The 19858-nt window shown below is 42.4% G+C and overlaps 1 protein-coding gene across 1 annotated transcript in view; it reads left to right on the forward strand.

The window, feature by feature from the left end:
* The window catches only part of LOC127586240 (meiosis initiator protein-like), a 51958-nt gene that overhangs the window by 15813 nt on the left and 16287 nt on the right, over positions 1 to 19858 (forward strand). The window contains exons 2-7 of the mRNA XM_052044043.1: positions 509 to 648; positions 7253 to 7358; positions 9456 to 9701; positions 11328 to 11439; positions 12913 to 13007; positions 19054 to 19197. Coding sequence (XP_051900003.1) covers positions 509 to 648; positions 7253 to 7358; positions 9456 to 9701; positions 11328 to 11439; positions 12913 to 13007; positions 19054 to 19197 — 843 coding nt within the window. The remainder of the gene's footprint in view (positions 1 to 508; positions 649 to 7252; positions 7359 to 9455; positions 9702 to 11327; positions 11440 to 12912; positions 13008 to 19053; positions 19198 to 19858) is intronic.

The following is a 19858-nucleotide window of genomic DNA, read 5'->3' on the forward strand; positions in this document are numbered from 1 at the left end:
TTTTGCTTTTTTAAAACTGGATTTTTTAAGCTCCCTTCCCTCTTCCGTGGCTCTTCAGTGGAGACTGCAGGTCAAATTTTATGCCAATGCAGAGTTTCATCCCCACGTTACCTATTGCGTAAATGTTGCACCCTGTGAATTTATGGTGTGTGCTCTCAGCATGGACTCTCACCCATCAGCACCTAATGGACAATTACTGTGCCCCATGAGTTTTCAGTCTGTCCTCCTTGTGGCTGGCATTCAGTCACACACAAGAGGAAGTAAAATTGGTATATTTTGGCATCTGCAGAATCTCTTGTGTCTACATTTTCTCTCTTGCCTTGCTCTCTCATTCTCTTCTCTTTTCTTTCTCCCTCCCTTCTTTCTGTGACTTTTTCATTCACTAGCTGCCTTCACTTTCTTTCAGCCTCCCTTCTCTCCCTACATTATTATTTTCCACATCTCTTCTTTCATCATCTCTCTCACTGCTGCTTGTTCTTTTTAATCACCCGTCCCGTTTTACTTCTAGCAGCTAACCCGATGTCCTCTCAGGAACATGTTATGTGGTCTCTTCCCAGGGAGCAATACCGCAGCAATGTGAACTCACTGCGGGAGCTGGCTGCCATTCTACCGGTGCCTCCTCAGAAACGGGAGAAGCGTCTCACAAAGGTACAAGAACCTCCCACCAACCTGCTCTGTAAAGAAGACAAAGCAAAAGCTAACCTCCTCTCTAATCTTCTTGTCTTCTGTGTAAGCTGTTTAATAATATTTCTCCAGAACCCGCAGTCCCTCAGTGAACTCAGAAAAAATTGCCTCTGGTCCTCGGTAATTAATCATGGAAGAAATATATAGACAAGTACAAAAAAGAATTCAATAAGCTCATTAATTGTTGGCCTTTATCTTGAGGTGGGTGACATGGAATTACTTTGAAGTACAATAAAGCTCGGGTAAGGATGCATGCACTGTGTCTGAACTGCTCAGTTTTGGTCCCCACACCTCTAGAAGGAAATGTTGGCTTTGATGCAGCACAGATTTACCAGAATGATACCAGTACTAAAAGGGTTAAGTTATGTGGACAGTTTGCATAGTCTGTGCTTGGATTCCATGAGCACAGAAGGTTGAGGGGTGATCTAATTGGCATGCTTAAGATGATTAAAGGAATTTATAAAGTAGATGGAGAGAAACTATTTCCTGGAATAAGGAGCCATAAGCTTTAAATTAGAGCCAGGTCATTCAAAGATGATTCAAAAAACAGAACGCTGGAAGAACTCAGCGAGTCAAGCAACATCTGTGGGGGCAAAAGGTGTAAGTCGACATTTCAGGTCCTGATGCAGGGTGTCAACCTGGAACGTCAACTTGCACCTTTTGGCTCCAAAGATGCTGCTGTTGTGCTGAGTTCTTCCAGCATTCTGCTTTTTGTTCCGGACTCCAGCATCTGCAGTCTCTTTCGCCTTCATTCAAGGATGATGTTAGGAGGCTCTTGTTTACACAACCTTTAATATGGGGCCACTCCCCTTCTTCTCAGCCCATCATTCCCCCACAGCCACACAAAATTTTGGAGCTGAAGGGGTGGGTGTTCAATTGAGATTGATGGATTTTTTTTTTAGCTAAAAGTTCTGCACACCTCTACAGAACAAATACAACCCACTACTTGGCAAGGATGTATATATCTTTAATTAATGAACAGATTGGCATCCTTTTGGCAAGTTTGTGTTGACCCAAGCTTCACTCAAATGTACTTACCTCTCATTGAGCCTTGTTGAACTAAGGAAGACAAATGGAATGAAGATACAGGATGGTTCTAATTTAGTTGAAAGGAGCTTTTTAAATTGTCTGCTCGTTTTCCATCAACATTCATTGTTATAAAATGATACCATACAGGGGGATATGGTTTGGCTCATTGTACCTGTGCTGTTGCACTGTACTGTTGCCACAAAAAAAACAAATTTCACATCATATAAGAGAGTGATAATAAACCTGATTCTGATTTTGAGTATCAACTGGAGCTGGGTCATACAGAAAATGGAGAATTATGTCTGCCGGAAGGGTAGTAATAAAATATAGGATGTAGGGGATATCCAATAGAAATAACCATATTGTGGTCTCAGTGACACCATTTCAGCGATATTTCACCATTCAATAAAAACTAACATATCAAATAATGTTCCACATTGTATATTTAACAAACAAACTTCCGAACAATCAGTAAGCAAAGAATGAAAACACATTCAGTAATAAGCACGTGCACATTCTTTATAATTTTGTCAACAAGCGCATAAATATACATCTATACATCATATGCCATGTGAGTGAGTATTGAGATCACATGCACAAGCATCCATTGCTCACTTAATATTCGTGAATCAGTAATGCAACTAGTCACATCAGCAATCTCAGTAAACCACAAGTAGTTAGAGGATAATGCTTGGATGGTATTAAACATCTTTAATTTTTTCATCTTTGTTTTCTCAGAGAGTCATAGAGTCATACAGCACAGAAAGAGGCCCAACTCGGCCATGCCGACTGTGTTGTCCAGTGAGCTAGTCTCATCTGCCCGCATTTGGCCCATAGCCCTCTAAACCTCTCCTCTCCATGTACTTATCTAGATGGCTTTTAAATGTTGCTAATGTGCCCGCCTCAACCACTATTTCAGGGAGCTCATTCCAAATACGCACCACCCTTTGCGTGAAAAAGCTGCCCCTGATGTCCATTTTAAATCTTTCGCCTCTAATCTTAAACCCATGCCCTCTTGTTTTTAACAACCCCTCCCTTGGAAAAAGACTATGTGCTTTCACCCTGTCTATGCCCCTCATGATCTTATATACCTCTATCAGGTCACCCTTCAATCTCCTACATTCCAGGGAATAAAGTCCTAGTCTACACAACCTCTCCTTGTAACTCAGCCCCCCAAGTCTAGGCAACATCCTGGTAAATCTTTTGTGCACTCTGTCTAATTTAATAACATCTTTCCTGTAACAGGGCGACCAAAACTGTGCACAATACTCCAAGTGCGGCCCCACCAACTTCCTATATAACTGCAATATAATTTCCCAACTCCTATATCCAATGCCCTGACTGATGAAGGCCAGCATGCTAAACGCCTTCTTCACCTTCTATCTACCTGTGATGCCGCTTTCAGCGAACAATGCACTTGCCCTCCTAGGTCCCTCTGTTCCTTAACACTCCTGCCCTGCCATTCACTGTATAAGTCCTACCCTGGTTTGATCTCTTGAAATGCAATACCTCATATTCATCTGGATTGAAAGTCATTTGCCAATCCTCAGCTCACATACCTAGCTGATCAAGATCCCCCTGTAATTTTTAATAACCTTCTACACTATCTACAACACCACCTGTTTTAGTATCATCCACAAAATTTACTAACCATGCCTTGTACATCCACATCCAAACCATTTATATAAATTACAAACAGCAAAGGTCCCAGCACCGACCCCTGTGGCACATCACTAGACAGAGGCCTCCAGTCCAAGAAGCAACCCTTGACCATCACCCTCTGCTTCCTACCACCGAGCCAATTATGAATCCAAACTGTTATCTCCCCCTGGATCCCATGCGATCTATCCTTCCAGACTAGCCTGCCATGGGGGAGCTTGTAAAAAGATTTGCTAAAATCCATATAGACAACATCCACTGCCCTACCCTCATCTACCCTTTTGGTTACCTCCTCGGAGAACTCCAAGAGATTTATCAGCCATGATTTCCCATACACAAAGCAGTGCTGACTGTCCCGAATCAGACCCTGTCTCTCCAAATGGTAGTAGAACCTGTCCCTCCAGCAGAATCCCCCAAAGCGACTTACCCAACACCGATGTCAGAATCACAGGCCTGTAGTTTCCTGGCTTGTCTTTACTACCCTTTTTAAACAATGGTACCACATTAGTGACTCTCCAGTTCTCCAGAACCTCACCTGTGGCCAGAGATGAAGCAAAAATCTCTGCAATTTCTTCTCTTGCTTCCCACGAGGTCCAAGAATGCACTAGGTCAGGCCCTGGGGATTTATCCACATTAATGCACTTTAAGGCCTCCAGTACCTCCTCCCTGCTAATCTGTATGTGGTCCAAGACAACACCACTCATTTCCCCCATTTTCTTAGCTTTCATCGTTTTCATTAAAAATCTCACCTATTTCCATTGGTTCCACACACAGACAGCCTTATTGATCTTTGAGGGTACCTATTCTCTCACTAGCCACCATTTTACTCTTAATATACCTGTAGAATCTCTTGGCTTTTGCCTCACCTTGCCTTAGGGCCTTTTCATATCCTCTTTTTGCCATCCTAACCTCTCTTAAGTGCAGTCCTATACTTAAAGATATCTTTATTAGTCACATGTACATCGAAACACACAGTGAAATGCATCTTTTGCGTAGAGTGTTCTGGGGGCAGCCCGCTTCCAGTGCCAAAATAGCATGCCCACAACTTCCTAACCCGTATGTCTTTGGAATGTGGCAGGAAACCAGAGCACCCAGAGGAAACCCACGCAGACACGGGGAGAACGTACAAACTCCTTACAGACAGCAGCCAGAATTGAACCCAGGTCACTGGCGCTACACTAACCACTACACTACCGTGCCTGCCCTAAGTAGTCATGTTGTAGTCATCAAGAGATTCACTAGTTCCCAATTGCTAATGTGCAGTGTATGCCTCCCTCTTTTTCTTAACCAGAACTTCAATATCTTGTCAACCAGGGCTCCTGAAACCTGCCAGCCTTGCCCTTCACCCTAACAGGAACATGCAGGTCCTAAACTCTTGACATCATACTTTTAAAGGCCTCCCATTGACACATGCTCCTTTTCTTGCAAACAATCTCACCCAATCAACCGCTGGAATATCCCGCCTAATGGCTCCAATATTTGCTCTGCCCCAGTCCAGGACCTTAACCTGTGAACTGATTGTATCCTTCTCCATAACTATTTTAAAACTACTAGAATTACGGTCACTGGACCCAAAGTGCTTGCCGACAGACACTTCCACCAGTTTCCCTACCTCATTACCCAGGAGCAGGTCCAGTGTTGCACCCTCTCTAGTAGTTCCCTCTATATATTTATAAAGGAAGCTTTCTTGGACACATTTCGCAAATTCCACTCCGTCCAAGCCCAGTCACTATTAGGGAAGTTAAAATCTCCCACTAATATGCTATTATGTTTACAACTAGCCGCAATCTCTCTACATACATTCTCCTCCAATTTCCACTGACTATTGGAGGGGCCTATAATACTCTCCCATCAGAGTGACCATCCCCTTCTTGTTTCTAAGTTCTACCCATGTGGCCTCACAGGATGATTCCCCCAAGAATATCCTCTCTAAGGACCGTTGTTATGTCCTCTTTCGTCAAGGCAGCTCCCCTCCTCTTACCTACACCTCTGTCAAGCCTGCAGTCCTCAATGGAAGTTCAGCCCATGCTGAAGGAATAAAATTATTCTCTGTCTGGTACATATGAAATGTGGTTAAGGTTGGTGTACAACACGTATTAGTCCCTGGTTTGGTGCTGAATTGCAATTCACTCAGTGACAAGAGTGAGAAATACAAATAAATTTTACGGTGCTTTTCTGGGCAGTGGAATGTTTTCATGAAAAGCATGTGCTCTGCATCCGGCAGTGTCATACCTAATCTTGAGAGACAGTAAGAAGCAATGCAGCACTGAATTTAGGCTTGTCAAAATTCCACCCCATTGCCAAATATGAGGACGGAAGCGGAATAAATATCACCACACTTTTTTATGACTTTGCTGTTTCTACACATTTGCCCATAACTGATCAGAGCAAACGTAAAACTTGGCAGTAGTGAGTCTATCTTCAGTTAGGACATCCTTTTGTTGGTTCCAGTTTGTGTTGACCCGATCTCCACCCAAAATGTATGTCTCTCCTCCCCCCACCCCCAATCAAATGTTGTGTACAATCAGCATTTTCAGTTCTTATTTCAGTCTTACTGCAATCTTGGTAATTTATTTATCTAAAGAGAGTGTTTTAGCTGTTAAATACATGAAATCAGTACCTCACTTCCAACCATGGCTTACTGGAAGCACTCTCCTCTCTTGTTCAAAGACCTTGACTTCATTCCATGCTGGAAAATCAGTATTCAACCCATGACACTGAGTGCTGAAAGAGTTGGAGATACTACCTTTCAAATAAGACATTAAGCTAAACTCTATCTCTTGTTGACAATCTCATGATGTTAGGGCATTTGAGTTCTCCCATCCAGAGTCATAGAGTTGTACAGCACAGAAACAGGCCTATCGACCCACCCTGCCCATGCTGCCCATTGTACCTATCTGCACTAATCCTATTTACCCGCATTAGGTCCGTAGCCTTCTATGCCTTGTCAAGATGCTTCTTAAGTGTTGTGGGAGTATCTGCCTCCACCGCCCCCTCAGACTGAGCATTCCAGACTCCAGCCACCCTCTGTGTAAAAGCAATATCCACTCAGATCCCCTCTAAACCTCCTACCCTTTCAACTTAAACCCTCAGACACCCCCACCATGGGAAAAAGTTTTTTAATATCCATCGTATCTGTCCCCTCATAATTTTATATACCTGTATCAGGTCACTATTCAGTTGCCTACATTCCAGGGAAAACAAACCCAGCCTATCCAGTGTTCAACGAAATGTCGATTCATTGGCCATACCCAATTGCTGTTTGTGGGTCCTTTAGTTGTTTAGCTGGTGTGTTTGGCTGCTGTGCAATTGGAATTGCACTCCAGAAATACTTAATTGGCTGCGAATTGCCTTGCAAAGTCCTAATAGATCCTGAAGTAGTGTATCAATGTAAGTTAGAAACATGGAACATAGAAACATAGAAAACCTACAGCGCAATTCAGGCCCTTCGGCCCACAAAGTTGTGCCGAACATGTCCCTACCTTAGAAATTACTAGGCTTACCCACAGCCCTCTATTTTTCTCAGCTCCATGTACCTGTCCAAAAGTCCCTTAAAAGACCCTATTGTATCCGCCTCCACCACCATTGCCGGCAGCCCATTCCACGCACTCACCACCCTCTGATTAAAAAACTTACCCCTGACGTCTCCTCTGTACCTACTCCCCAACACCTTAAACCTGTGTCCTCTTGTGGCAACCATTTCAGCCCTGGGAAAAAGCCTCTGACTATCCACACGATCAATGCCTCTTATCATCTTATACACCTCTATCAGGTCACCTCTCATCCTCCATCACTCCAAGGAGAAAAAGCCGAGTTCACTCAACCTGTTTTCATAAGGCATGCTCCCCAATCCATGCAACATCCTTGTTCTCTTTTACAGAAGGAGGTTCTGAACCAGGTTTTGCGTTACATCGCATTTCTCAACAGGCACATAAACAATGCTAAATCCCTCCTGAAGAATCATTCTGTGGAGATAGATGAAGATGGTGAGTACATTTAATTTCAACTGCAGTACCACCTTTAGTTTCTATATCTGAACTGGGAGTTAACTGAATCACCTGTGCTCCTGGTGTGGTGGGCTAATGTTCGTATCTTGTTCCGGGCTCAGTCTTGACCACACATCAATAAATAGGGATGTAGAATTCTGAAGCTGAGAATCCCAAGGTGTCCTTGGGAATTTTGGTACTTGCATATGCAATTTGGCATAGTCTTGATTTGTTTTTAGTTAAGGGACAATTTATTGTTCATCCTTAGTCACCCTCGAACTGCTGCTTGAACTATATGGAAATATATCTTATTCCAATGTATGAAAAATCCAGATTTGGCTTCTGAGATCGGTCCTTTCTGATGAAGAAATTAAAAAAAACATCCAAATGATCTGTTTGGATTTAAATTAAGATCAAAGTCCAAAATACACTGATCTCTGCACCCCTACTCTCTGACAAGACTATTTTGCTGGTTTAACTTTCATTATATCCATGAACATTAACCTTTTAGATTGGTGAGCTTTGATGGGTCAGATGGCCTTTTCTACTCGCTCAATATATTCATATTTTTAAAAAAATATTGATAACCCCTCCATGCTTTCATCTCTCCCTCTCCAACGAGGCGATGTCTCAGGAAGGTGACATCCATTGTCAGGGACACCCCCACCATCTGGGCCATGCCCTCTTCTCGATGCTGCCATCAGGCAGGAGGTACAGGAGCCTGAAGCCCCACACCTCAAGGTTCAACCACAGCTTCTTCTCCACTGCCATCAGGTTCTCGAACCAACCTGAAAAACCCTAATACTACCTCGGTCTATATTTGTTTTCCTCTCGCTCAACTTGCACTAGTGTTGTTATGTTTATTTTATCATGCAAGTTATGTATAATTTACGTTAATTTAAGTTTATTTTAACTTGTGTTTCTCATGTTTGTAATGTACCGTGCTGCTGCTGCAAAAAGCTAATTTTCATGGCATTTATACCCTGGGTATGTATGCCCATGACAATAAGCGTGAACTTGAACCTGAATCTTCCTCAGCATCATGACCTTCCAGGTCACTTTATTCCTTTGTCCTCTCCCTCACCCAACTCTGATTTGCAATATCAGTCAAATTTTGTTTGCAGTGGATCTCCTTGTGATATTTTTGCATGTTAAAGGTGCAATATAAAAGCAAGTTATTCATGTAACATTCCTTCAATCAATAACCGTGCTAGTTTTTCTTTGCTAGAATGCTGCTTAAATGGAGAGGAGTCGACAAGTCCAGAGGAGGCTGGTCAGAGTAATACAGAGGAGATAAGCCCTCCTTCCTCATCTCCGAGCTTCAAGAAAATGAGGCTGAGGAATATCTGTCCCAAACCTAGGAAAAAGAAGTGGGTGGAAAAAACAGGTGTGGAATCCTGGAGAAGAATTCATTTATTATAAGCTCTGCTTGTCTAGATGAGGGATGTTAGCATTATATCATGGAAGGTTTTCTATTTTTTTTTCATCCAGCATCAGCATCAAATACTCAAAATAGATGTAGATTAGTGGTACTTCTGTACTCCCTGATCAAATACTCCCAGGGCAGGTACTGCAAAGATCAGATAATGAATAAATCTCCGTCTACGCTGTCCTATCACACACTCCCAGAGCAGAGAGAGCACAAGTTAGGTACAGAAGAAAGCTTCTCTGCGTAGTCCCACCAAACGCTCTCAGGGCAAGCCAGCAAAGGTTAGAAAGAGTAAATCTTCATGTTCCTCCATCACCAAATGCTCTAAGACAGATGAGAAAAAGACAAGTTCCTTCAACATTGATAAAACACTCCTGGGTCAGGTATGAGAAACAGTAAAGCTTTCTCTGAACTGCCCCATAAAGCACTCATAGGGCACGCACAAAGTAAAGCTCCCTATGCAGTGTAAAGGAATGAACATACCTTTCATTTTACCAAATTTTGTGAATGAAAGGTGAAACTTACTCCACTCTTCTCATGGATAATTCAGAAAGCAGAGCCTTATTCTTGTGCACAAAAGCATCTTTGACTGAACACTTGAGAGAAACACAACAGATTTCAATTCACTTGATAACGGTATGTTAGCTCACGTCTTCCTCTCATCACAGAATGGAAACAGATGCTGAAATCACGCCGCTGCCTTTACAGTGAGCCAGCCTGTTATGATGACTACCCACGATCAGAGATCCAGCATGAGGTCGACCTAACGTGGCAAGGAACATCTCTAGATACCTCATCTTCCAGCTTATGTTCACAGGACAACACAGACAAGCCCCATGGCCGTACTTTGTATCTTACTTTGGTGGAGGTGGCTGATTCAAGAGATCTTGAAGAATCCAGCCTCAGCAACTTGGGTAACTATTTGAAAGATTTTTCAGCCTCAGTGGGAGAAGTTCCGGTCAATGTATGTAGTGACATATTAAACTCATGAAATAATAGATGTTTCAACAATGAGCCGAAGTACTTCATGTCAGGAGATTTCTTTGAAATGCAACAGCTTTTGCTATGTGGGCAGTCTTGAAAGCTATTTTGCATACAGTGAAGTTTCACCAAAGGTGATTCAGATAGAAGAAAACTAATGACAGAGAATGATCTGCTTTATACCACTGTGTATGAGTTGGAAATGGGCCAGGAGACACCGTAAACTGTCTCATATCCTGTAAGGTAAACCAGTAATGATTAAGTCAAACAATGTCCATTTTAAAGAGTTAGCCAGGAGAACTCATGACTAAAACTGCAGCAATATCTTCCAAAAGAAACAGGATAACCTTTCCAGGATATGGTCCTAACGTGGGCAAGTATGACTAATGCAAAAAGGTCAGCATAAACGTGATGGGCGGACGGGCCCGTTTCTGGGCTGTACATCTCTGACTCCAATTTCTGAAAACCACTGTGATTATGAGAGGGTATTTCACTCTATGTGAGGTTTGGTTCCTGTTCTGCAGTCCTTTGGATCCTTTTTGACTTCCTTTGATACAGGAAATTCTGCTCCAAATCCTTGAGCCCACAGTCATAGAGCCACTTAGCATGTTAACAGACTTTTGGCCCACGAAGTCCACACCGACCACTGAACATGCATTCTGTGGCCCAGTCCAATGCTAATCACATTTCATTCCTCCCACATTCCCATGAGCTCCCTCCAGGTTCTGCCATTTACTTATACACCAGGAACAATTTATAGTGGCCAATTAACCTACCAACCCGCATGTCTTTGGGGTATGGGAGGAAACCGGAGCACCAAGGGGAAACCCACATGGTCACAAGGAAACCATGCAAACTCTACACAGCACCAGAAGTCAGGATTGAAGTCGGGAGCTATTGAGGCACTGGCTCTATTAGCTATGCCTTTGTGACATCTCCTGTTCCTTTACATACTCTCTTAATTAAAATATTATGATGACAGCTACTCTCATACACTAGTACATGCTACTCTGAGTAATGAAGCTGTAGATTGAGATCCTGTTCCAGGGCTTGGACTCATTAATGAATTTCAGATGCTGCGTGCAAAGCTGTGTTGCATTGTCTGAAATATCTTTTCAGGTACGACAACAATTTATGGCACACCTTTACCATAGCAAAACTCCCCACATGGCTGTACAGGAGTACAATGAAACAAAATTTAATTCCGAGCCACATTAGGAGATATTAAAAACAATGACCAAAAACTCGTTAAATTCAGAGGTTTTAAGGAGGAAAGAGAGGCAAAGCGTAGGGAGGATATTCAAAATGTTGGTGGTGCTTAACCAATTAACTGTGTGATTCATTTGTTCAAGTGGATATTAAAAATCCTTTTAAAATTATTTGTAAAAGTATTAGAAGTTCTATCCATGCTGAGCAAATGCCACATTGATTGACTATTTCTCTCCTCAGTGCTTGTTCAAATTTACCGAGGATGAATGAGTGCGATATTTTCTTGTGTTAGGCACTTACATTTGTTTTACGTAAGGATTGTGATTTGAGATTTTCTGTCACTGATACAGGGAAGCACGAGATGCATAATGGCACAAAATACTCTCCTGAAAATGAGAGAAAGATGAATTTCAGTCACGATTCCAACTTATACAACCCACCAGTCAGCCCTCCATGCCCAAGGTAACAAGCAAACATTAACTCGATCTTTCTTTTCAACTAAAGGTGCTGAGTCACTTAATTCTACTCATTAGACAGTAGCTCCCTGTACCCCAAAATGATCATCTGCTTGCTAGCCTAATTTGGTCCCTCAAGTTTAAGATTCTCATCCTCATTTTCGAATCCCTCCATGGTCTCATCTTGCCTTTCTCTGTATCTACTCCACCCCTTCAGCCCTCTGATTGCTGCACTGCTTCTACTCTGGACTGTTAAACATCATTGATTTTAATTGCTCTTATCATTGATGGCTATGCTTTCAACCATCTGGGTGCTAAGATCTGCACTTGCTTTGCTAAACCTTTCTAAATCTCAAACTCCTGAAGACTCCCCTCTTTCATCAAGCTTTTGTTACCTGTTTTAGCAGCTCACTATGTGTCAAAACATCAAATTTTGTTTGATAATATTTCTGTGAAGTACTTAGGACATTTTATTACGTTGAAGATATAGAAGTTCTCAGTATTTGTCCAGGGGCCCTTCTCCCTTCAGAGCATTGAAATGTCATACCTCATCCCAATGCTGACAGTTGCACATAACAGTTGTCTAACCAAAGGGTGCTAAACCTAATTGTGGAGCACCTGTGCCTGCCATGGATAAGATTATCTAACTCAGCCCAGACTGGGGTTTCAAGCTACATCTGTCTGATCTGTACTAACCAGCCATATCATTTACAAATTTTCAATATGACCAAAAAGTCTATTAACAGTGGGTAAGGCTTGTGAAAAAGACCCTTGCCCAAGGTTTGTTAATGTGTTGATGAGGCTCTATGAGGCACTGGTGGGACCTCATTTGGAATACTGTGTGCGGTCTTGGGCCCCTTATCTCAGGAAGGATGTACTGATGTTGGAGAGGGTTCAGAGAAGATTTACGAGGATGATTCCCAGAATGAAAGGGCTTACATACGAGGAGCAATTGTCAGCTCTTGGACTGTATTCATTGGAGTACAGAAGAATGAGAGGGGACCTCATAGAAACATTTCGAATGTTGAAAGGACTGGACAGAGTAGATGTGGCTAAGTTGTTTCCCTTGGTGGATGAGTCCAGGACAAGAGGGCACAGTCTTAGAATTAGAGGGTACCCATTTAGTACAGAAATGACGAGAAATTTCTTTAGCCAGAGGGTCGTGGATTTATGGAATTCATTGCCACATACAGCTGTGGAGGCCCAATCATTGAGGGTGTTTAAGGAGGAGATTGATAGGTGTCTAATTAGTCAAGGTATCAAGGGATATGGGGAAAAGGCCAGGAATTGGAGCTAGATGGGAGCATAGTTTAGCTCATGGTGAAGTGGCGGAGCAGACTCGATGGGCCGAATGGCCTATTTCTGCTCCTTTGTCTTGTGATCTTGTGAATAGTGTTTCCGTGGGCAGATAAAATGAGGGCTATATTATAAAATTAAAAGATCTTAGTAATTCTGCTCTCTCACATTTTTTCTTGCACAGTCTGAAGGATCAGAAGCTGGTTCACTACCTCTCGTCCCATGATGAAGACGATGAGGTTGACCGGAGTCCCTGGCTTCCACAGGAGTCCCCTCGAGGTGTGGCATTTTCTTTCTGTGCTGCTTTGTTCTCCAAAAAGTTTACATGACCAGATTAAAAAATGCCACTGTTTGTCGGCTTGTTTTGATAATTGAATAATTTTATCAATGGTTGTGTTCTGGTTAGGTCATCTGTAAGTATTATATGTATTATAAATGAACAAGTACTCATTTGGGGAGGGGAGTATTGGTTTATTATTATCACATGTACTGAGAAACAACAAAAAGCTTTTGTCTGCGTGCTATCCAGGCAGATCATGCCATACATAAGTACATCAAGATAAGTGTCATAGAGTCATACAGCACAGAAACAGGCCCTTCAGCCCAACTGGTCCATGCCAACCAAAATGCCCAACCAAACTAATCCTACTTGCCAGCGTTTGGCCCATAACCTTCTCAACCTTTCCCATCCATGTATCTGTTCAACTCTCTTTTAAAAGTTGTTATTGTACCTGTCTCGACCACTTCCTCTGGCAGCTCATTCCACATACATACCACCTTCAGTGTAGAAGAAAAGTTGCCTCTATTGCAACTATTCTGTTTGATGGAGTAATGCGTTACATACACAAAAGGTGAATGCAATTGGGCAAAAATAGCTATAGTAAAAACAAAACAGAATGCACAATATAGTGTTACAGTTACAGAGAAAGTGCAGCGCAGGCAAATAAGATGCAAGGGCAATGATGAGGTAGGTTGGGAGTCAAGAATTAATCTTTAGTGTATGAGAGATCCATTCAAGAGTCTGATAACAGCAGGGTAGAAGCTGTCCTTGAGTCTGGTGGTACGTAATTTCATGCTGTTGTATCTTCTGTCCGACAGGAGAGGGGAGAAGAGAGAATATTTGGGATACTGGAGATAAACACAGAAAAAATTCAAAATATTCAGCAGGTCGGGCCACAACTGTGGTGAGAGAAACAGTTAACCTTTCACTGAAATTCCTGCTCCCCTCATCACAGATGCTCTTAAATCGATGAGTATTCCCAGTAATTTTCTGTATATTTTATTTATATAATTTGGAGCATCCTGATTTTGGATAGTTGCAACACCAGATTGTTTCTCAGTGTCACGCTGTATTCAGCAATACCAGTTCAACTGAGAGGCTTCAGTGAGGTGAGCACTCATTCCCATAGTCCCTACAGCTCCCTCACACAACACTGTCAGGCATTCTGTTAGCAGACAGTTGTTTCATCATCATTGGGTCCAAACCTTGGAATCCCTACACAATAATCTGTTCGAGAAGGTGGTTCACCTCCACCTCCTCAATCAAATAAGTATAGGCAATAAATACTGACCTAACCAGCAAAGCTCACACCTTGAAAAGTGAATAAACTTTAAAACAAAGACATCTGGAAGCAGGCCACTTGTTGAGTTTTTGGTTGAGCAATAGTCTAACGTGCATGTGTTTATATTACTAGCACAGGTGTTGCTTTCCTGCAACCTACCTAACTCATGGTGGTAATGAATATTCTGATGTGTTTACTGCTGAAGCAAAGGCAGGTGGCAGAGGAAATTTAATCCCAACAGATGCAAAGTGTTGTATGTTTGATGGAGTAAGGTGCTACATACATAAACAATGAATGCAATAGGCAAAGTAACTCAGGAATGTTCCTGTGACATATCACTGTTTGGCATCTGCTCCATCTCTTTGGAGCATGTTGGGACATTCACTACATGAAGACGCTATTTAGAATTAGTTCATGTTTGGCAAAGTGGAGGCAATGTGATGAAGTAAATAGAGTACCAGAAAAGTAGAATTTGCTGAATTTGGTTTAGGGTTATAACAATGCCTCATTCAAAACATACCTAGAGTAATACAGAAGAGGTGTTCACATCTTGCAATGAATGCAGAGACGAGTAACATGATTGATACTGACTAATAAAGGAGAATTAAAAAGCAGGGGAGAAGATGCTTTAGGAAATGGCTTTCTACATATAAATAGAACTTTAAAATTAGCTTTAAAGTCTGCAGGTTTGAAATATGTCTGCAGTTTTATGGCACATTAAGTTCTATTTTCATTGCATGGAATTTTTAGATTTTTTTAATGTTTTGAACCCTGTATTCCATGATGCAAACAGTTTTCCCCAAAGCTTAGAGCGTCATGGATGCCATATTTGAGGTGGAATTTTAAACCAGGGACCTATTTACTTGCATTTCTGCAGCTTCTTTCTTGATCTCCAGATACCCCCAAACACTTAACACCCAGTGAAGTGCTTTTGAAGTGCATACACTCTTGTAACATAACAAATGCTGCAGCTAATTTCCATGCAGCAAGCTCCCACGAGCAAGAATATGACAATGATCAGATTTGTTTCAGTGATGTTGGTTGAGGGCAGGAATTAGAAAAACTTTTCCTCCTCATCTTCAATGTAGTCCCATGGGGTCTTTAAATCCACTTAAGAGTGCAGATGTCAGCGGACAGTTCCTTCATTGTCATTGGATCTAGATCCTTAAGATCCTGACCCAAAAGTGTTGAGGGAGCATCTGAATTTAATAGCCCCATTGAAAGGTGGCACCACTGATGGAGCAGCAATAACCTCAGTACTGCTTTGGGATGTTCAAATGGAATTCCAGAGGCAAGCATGCTGCCCACTGAGTCACCCCATTGCTCTCTTTCAGTAGAAGGTTTACCTCATCAGTAAAAGGAAGTTTACCTCATGTCCTGGTCAAGATTCCCACCTCAATCAACATTGAAAAAGAAGTAAGAGTCTGCTGTTTGTGGACCTTAGTGGATATATATACAATATGATACTGAGTGCACCACAAAATGAAGGAGAATGATGCATTTGAAATATCCTGTTAGAACAAAGTCAAGCATACAGTTTGTTTTATCTTGAAAACTGTGGATCGGTGGCCTTGATGTGTAAAGGCAAGTTCTTTCTTTCTAAGCAAAAATAGGTTAGCTTACTCTTGAACCATTATTGCTACTTCCTTTGTTGCATCAACAACCAGAACAAAATCCTCTTCCCTCCCCCACCTCCTCATTGGCTCATTCAAATATGAAGGACCCATGATGTGCTCTGTAAGTTGGTGTCAGTGAGGAGATCACAATCGGCTCTCTTCATCCTTGAGCTAATGGGGGTTAAAAATCCCTTCCGTAATCAGTATCCAGTTGCATCTGCTGAGAAAATGAGGTCAGCTCTGATCTTTCCATAGCTGCATTTCGTGCTGACACTCACTGAGCTCAGATATACCCTTAGGCGAGCTGAGTGAACCTTCCGATGTGCTTGTGTGAGCATATCAGCAAAGTAAGACTTGCATTTATACAGCACCTTTTACAATCTCAAAAGGCTTTGCAGCCATTGTATAACTTTCAGATGTTGCAATGTCTGATCAATCTGCTTGAATTTTTTTTGAAAAGGTAACCAAGTGTATCGATGAGTGCAGAGCAATAGATATGGTTTATGTGGACTTTAGTAAGGCCTTTTGACAAGGTCCCACCTGTGAGATTGGTCCAAAAGGTTAGGGCCCATGGGAATTTGGCAATCTGGATCCAAAATTGGCTCATAATAGGAGACAGAGGGTGATGTTAGAGTGTTTTTTTTAGTGATTGGATGCCTGTTACTAGTGGTGTTCCTCAGGGGTTAGTGCTGGGACCTTTGCTAATTGTAATATACATGAATGATTTGAATGTGGATCTAGGACACATGATGAGTAAGTTCACAGATGATACTAAGATTGGTGGAGTCATGGATAGTGTGGAGAGTAGTCAGGCTACAGAGTGATATGGCAGATGGAGTTCCATCCAAATAAATGTGAGGCAATGCATTTTGGGAGTACCAATGAGGCTAGGACATATAACATGAATGGTAGGGTCTTGGGGAGCATTGTTGAACAGAAGGACGTTGCAGTACAAGTCCAGAGATCCTTGAAGGTGGCAGTGCAAGTCGATAATGTGGTTAGGAAGGCATGTGGGATATTGGCCTTCATTAGTCAGGGCATTGAATACAGAAGGAGGGAAGTTATGCACCTACTTCATAAAACTTTGGTTACGCTTAAACTGGAGTACAGTGTGTAGTTCTGGGCACCACACAGCAAGAAGGATGTGACAGTGCTAGAAAAGGTGCAGAGGAGATTTACCAGGGTGTTCGCTGGGATGGAGTGTTTCAGTTATGAGGAAAGACTGGAGAAGCTGGGTCTGTTCTCTGTGGAGTGGAGGAAGTTAGGAGGGAATATGATTAAGCTATATAAAATTATGAGTGTTGTAGTTAGGGTAAACTACCAAAAATGTGTCCCCATATGAGAGGTAGACAAAACAAGGGGACATAGATTTAGGATAAGGAGGATTCAGAGAGGATATGAGGGGAACCTTCTTCACCCAGAGAGTGGTGAGTACCTGGAATGCACTGCCTGAGAGAGTACTGCAGCGGCAACACTGACATTATTTAAGAAGTCTTCAGATGAGCATTTGAATCATCCAGGTATAGTATGCTATACTGGGAGATGGGATTAGTCCAGACTGATGCCCACTGGTCAGCATGGATGTGGTGGGCTGAATGGCCCGTTTTCATGCTGTACGTCTCTATGACTCTATAATGTGGGAAACGCAGCAGCTAATTTCTGCACAGTGTACTGCACCAAGAGCAATGAGACAGTAGTCAGATAATCTCTCGGTTAAGGGGTAAATATTGCTCAGGACAATGAGTTGAACTTCCCCTTCTCTTTTTTTTGTCTAGCTGAGAGGGCATGGTTTAATGTGTAATTGGACGGTAGGAAAGTCAGCTCAAGTAGATAATGTGGTTTTGGATTTGACTGTTCTAAGAAGTTTTTTAACATGTATAGTGTTTAATACACCTCAAGTGGCTGCACAAAGAATGGCCGCTTCCTAGCTTATTGGTTCATCCATCAGGTGAATATGTGTTTTTTTCATTGGTTGGTTTGGCCACGGGTATCTAATAGGTTTCCTGATTGGACTTTTGTTAGCTAAGGAGTACCTCTTATCTCAGGTATAAAAGGTGTCCATTTTTGTTAACCACTCTCTTGCTCTCTTCCCCACACCCCAGCCCTAGCTCATCTTTAGTTCCTTTGTCTCAGTTCATCTCCCAGTAGTAAAGCTGGTACCATGTGCTCTGTGACTGTTTCTTTGTTTTAAACTTTTCCAATAAAACTTTGTGAAGCACCAAATTGTTTTCAACTCATTCTTGGACTCCTGAAAGAACCTGCGGAGTTGAAAATGACCGGATCCGACAGTGGTTCGGAAGTGTCGTTCTCGAACCTCTGGGGTGGGACTTTCCAGCTCAAACTGAGCAGTGATTGAGATGGAGGAAAAATAAGGGGAAAAGCAGATACATTTAATTAGCATTGAAAATTACTGCAAGAGCTACATGAGATGAAATTTGCCCTGCAACCTGAGCCATAAAGTTATGGAAGGGTTTAATGGGGAGATAAATGTCAAAAATACACATCTATAAAGAGAAAGCAGGTTATTGATATTTCAGGTGTGACATGTCATCAGAACGGGTCAGGGGGCCTTCCCCCTTCTCTTTTCCCTCCCCCTACCCTCATGACCTGCCCTTTCCCCCATCCTCATGACCTGCCCATCTATTCCCCACCTCCTTCCCTTTATTTCATGGTCCACTGCCTTCTCCTACCAGATTCCTTCTTCTTTAGCCCTTTGCCTCTTCTACCGATCACCTCTCAGCTTCTTACTTCTCCCCCCTTGACCGACCCCACCCTCCTACCTTCCCCCCTCACCTGGACTCGCTTATCACCTGAACTCACCTATCACCTTCCTGCATGTACTTCTCCCCCTCTCCCGACCATCGTATTCCAGCTTCTCCCCTCTTCCTTTCTAGTCCTGATGAAGGGTCTCGACCCAAAACATCAACTGTTTATTTCTCTCCACAGATGCTGCCTGACCTGCTGAGTTCCTCCAGCTTTTTGTGTGTGTTGCTCTAGATTCCAGCATCTGCAGAATCTCTTGTGTCAGAGTTTTATATTTATCTGTTTTAAAGTTTAATATGGTTATTTTCTAAATATTACCTTGCATAATTTTCCCCAAATCGGGGATTTGTTGGTACATTCTGATCTATCTAAACCTTTCCGAAGGAGCAGCAGAGGTTCGTTCTCCAGTCAGTGACTCTCTAATGACATCAGGACTTCAGGCTTCACTTGGATTGAGTCCTTCTCTCTTTTCATCTCCGGGGCGGCATGTTCAACTTCTACAAGACGGAAAGGAAAACCTGACTCAAGGTAATAGGGCTTATTTGCTTGGGATGAAAACACAAAATGGTGGAAACACTCAGCAGGTCAGGCAGCCCCTGTGGAAAAAGAAACAATTAGTGTTTCAGGTCGGGGACCCTTCATCAGAACTTTTTTATTTCACATTTCCAGCATCTGCCATTTTCATTTTGGTGCTTGGGCTTGTTCGTCTTCCAAACCCACCTCCCCCATTTCCCAACCCAGCCTTTGTTCAGTGACATTAGCTGCATTACGGATGCTAGATCTGTCAGCTTGGAAACCACAAAGTGGAAATTGTACTTAAAAATTTATTACACTATCTTTGTTTTAAAATGTGAACTAACTTTTGAGCAACAGGTCATGGGGTGTTGAAATCCAACCATCTGATCAGCCATCCAGAATCAGACATTTTGTGCCTTCTGATCCCTGCATTTGGCTTCTCAGGATCTAACTCCTGTGCATCAGACTCCCTCTGTCACTGCTAGATCTGACGTCCTCATGGCAAATACAGAGATATCAACCTGAAGCTAGTCGAAAGTGAACCCTGTCAGGACCATCTATTATATTAGACAGCTAGAATCTCAGTGGGTTGGGATTTAACTTTTCTGCTGGTAATTTCCACAAGAAGTGAAACTGAAACCCTAAACTAGCAGTGGGTTAATTAAAGATTGCA

The sequence above is a fragment of the Pristis pectinata genome, chromosome 35 (genome assembly GCF_009764475.1).
Source record: "Pristis pectinata isolate sPriPec2 chromosome 35, sPriPec2.1.pri, whole genome shotgun sequence".
In the NCBI taxonomy this organism is placed as follows: domain Eukaryota; kingdom Metazoa; phylum Chordata; class Chondrichthyes; order Rhinopristiformes; family Pristidae; genus Pristis; species Pristis pectinata.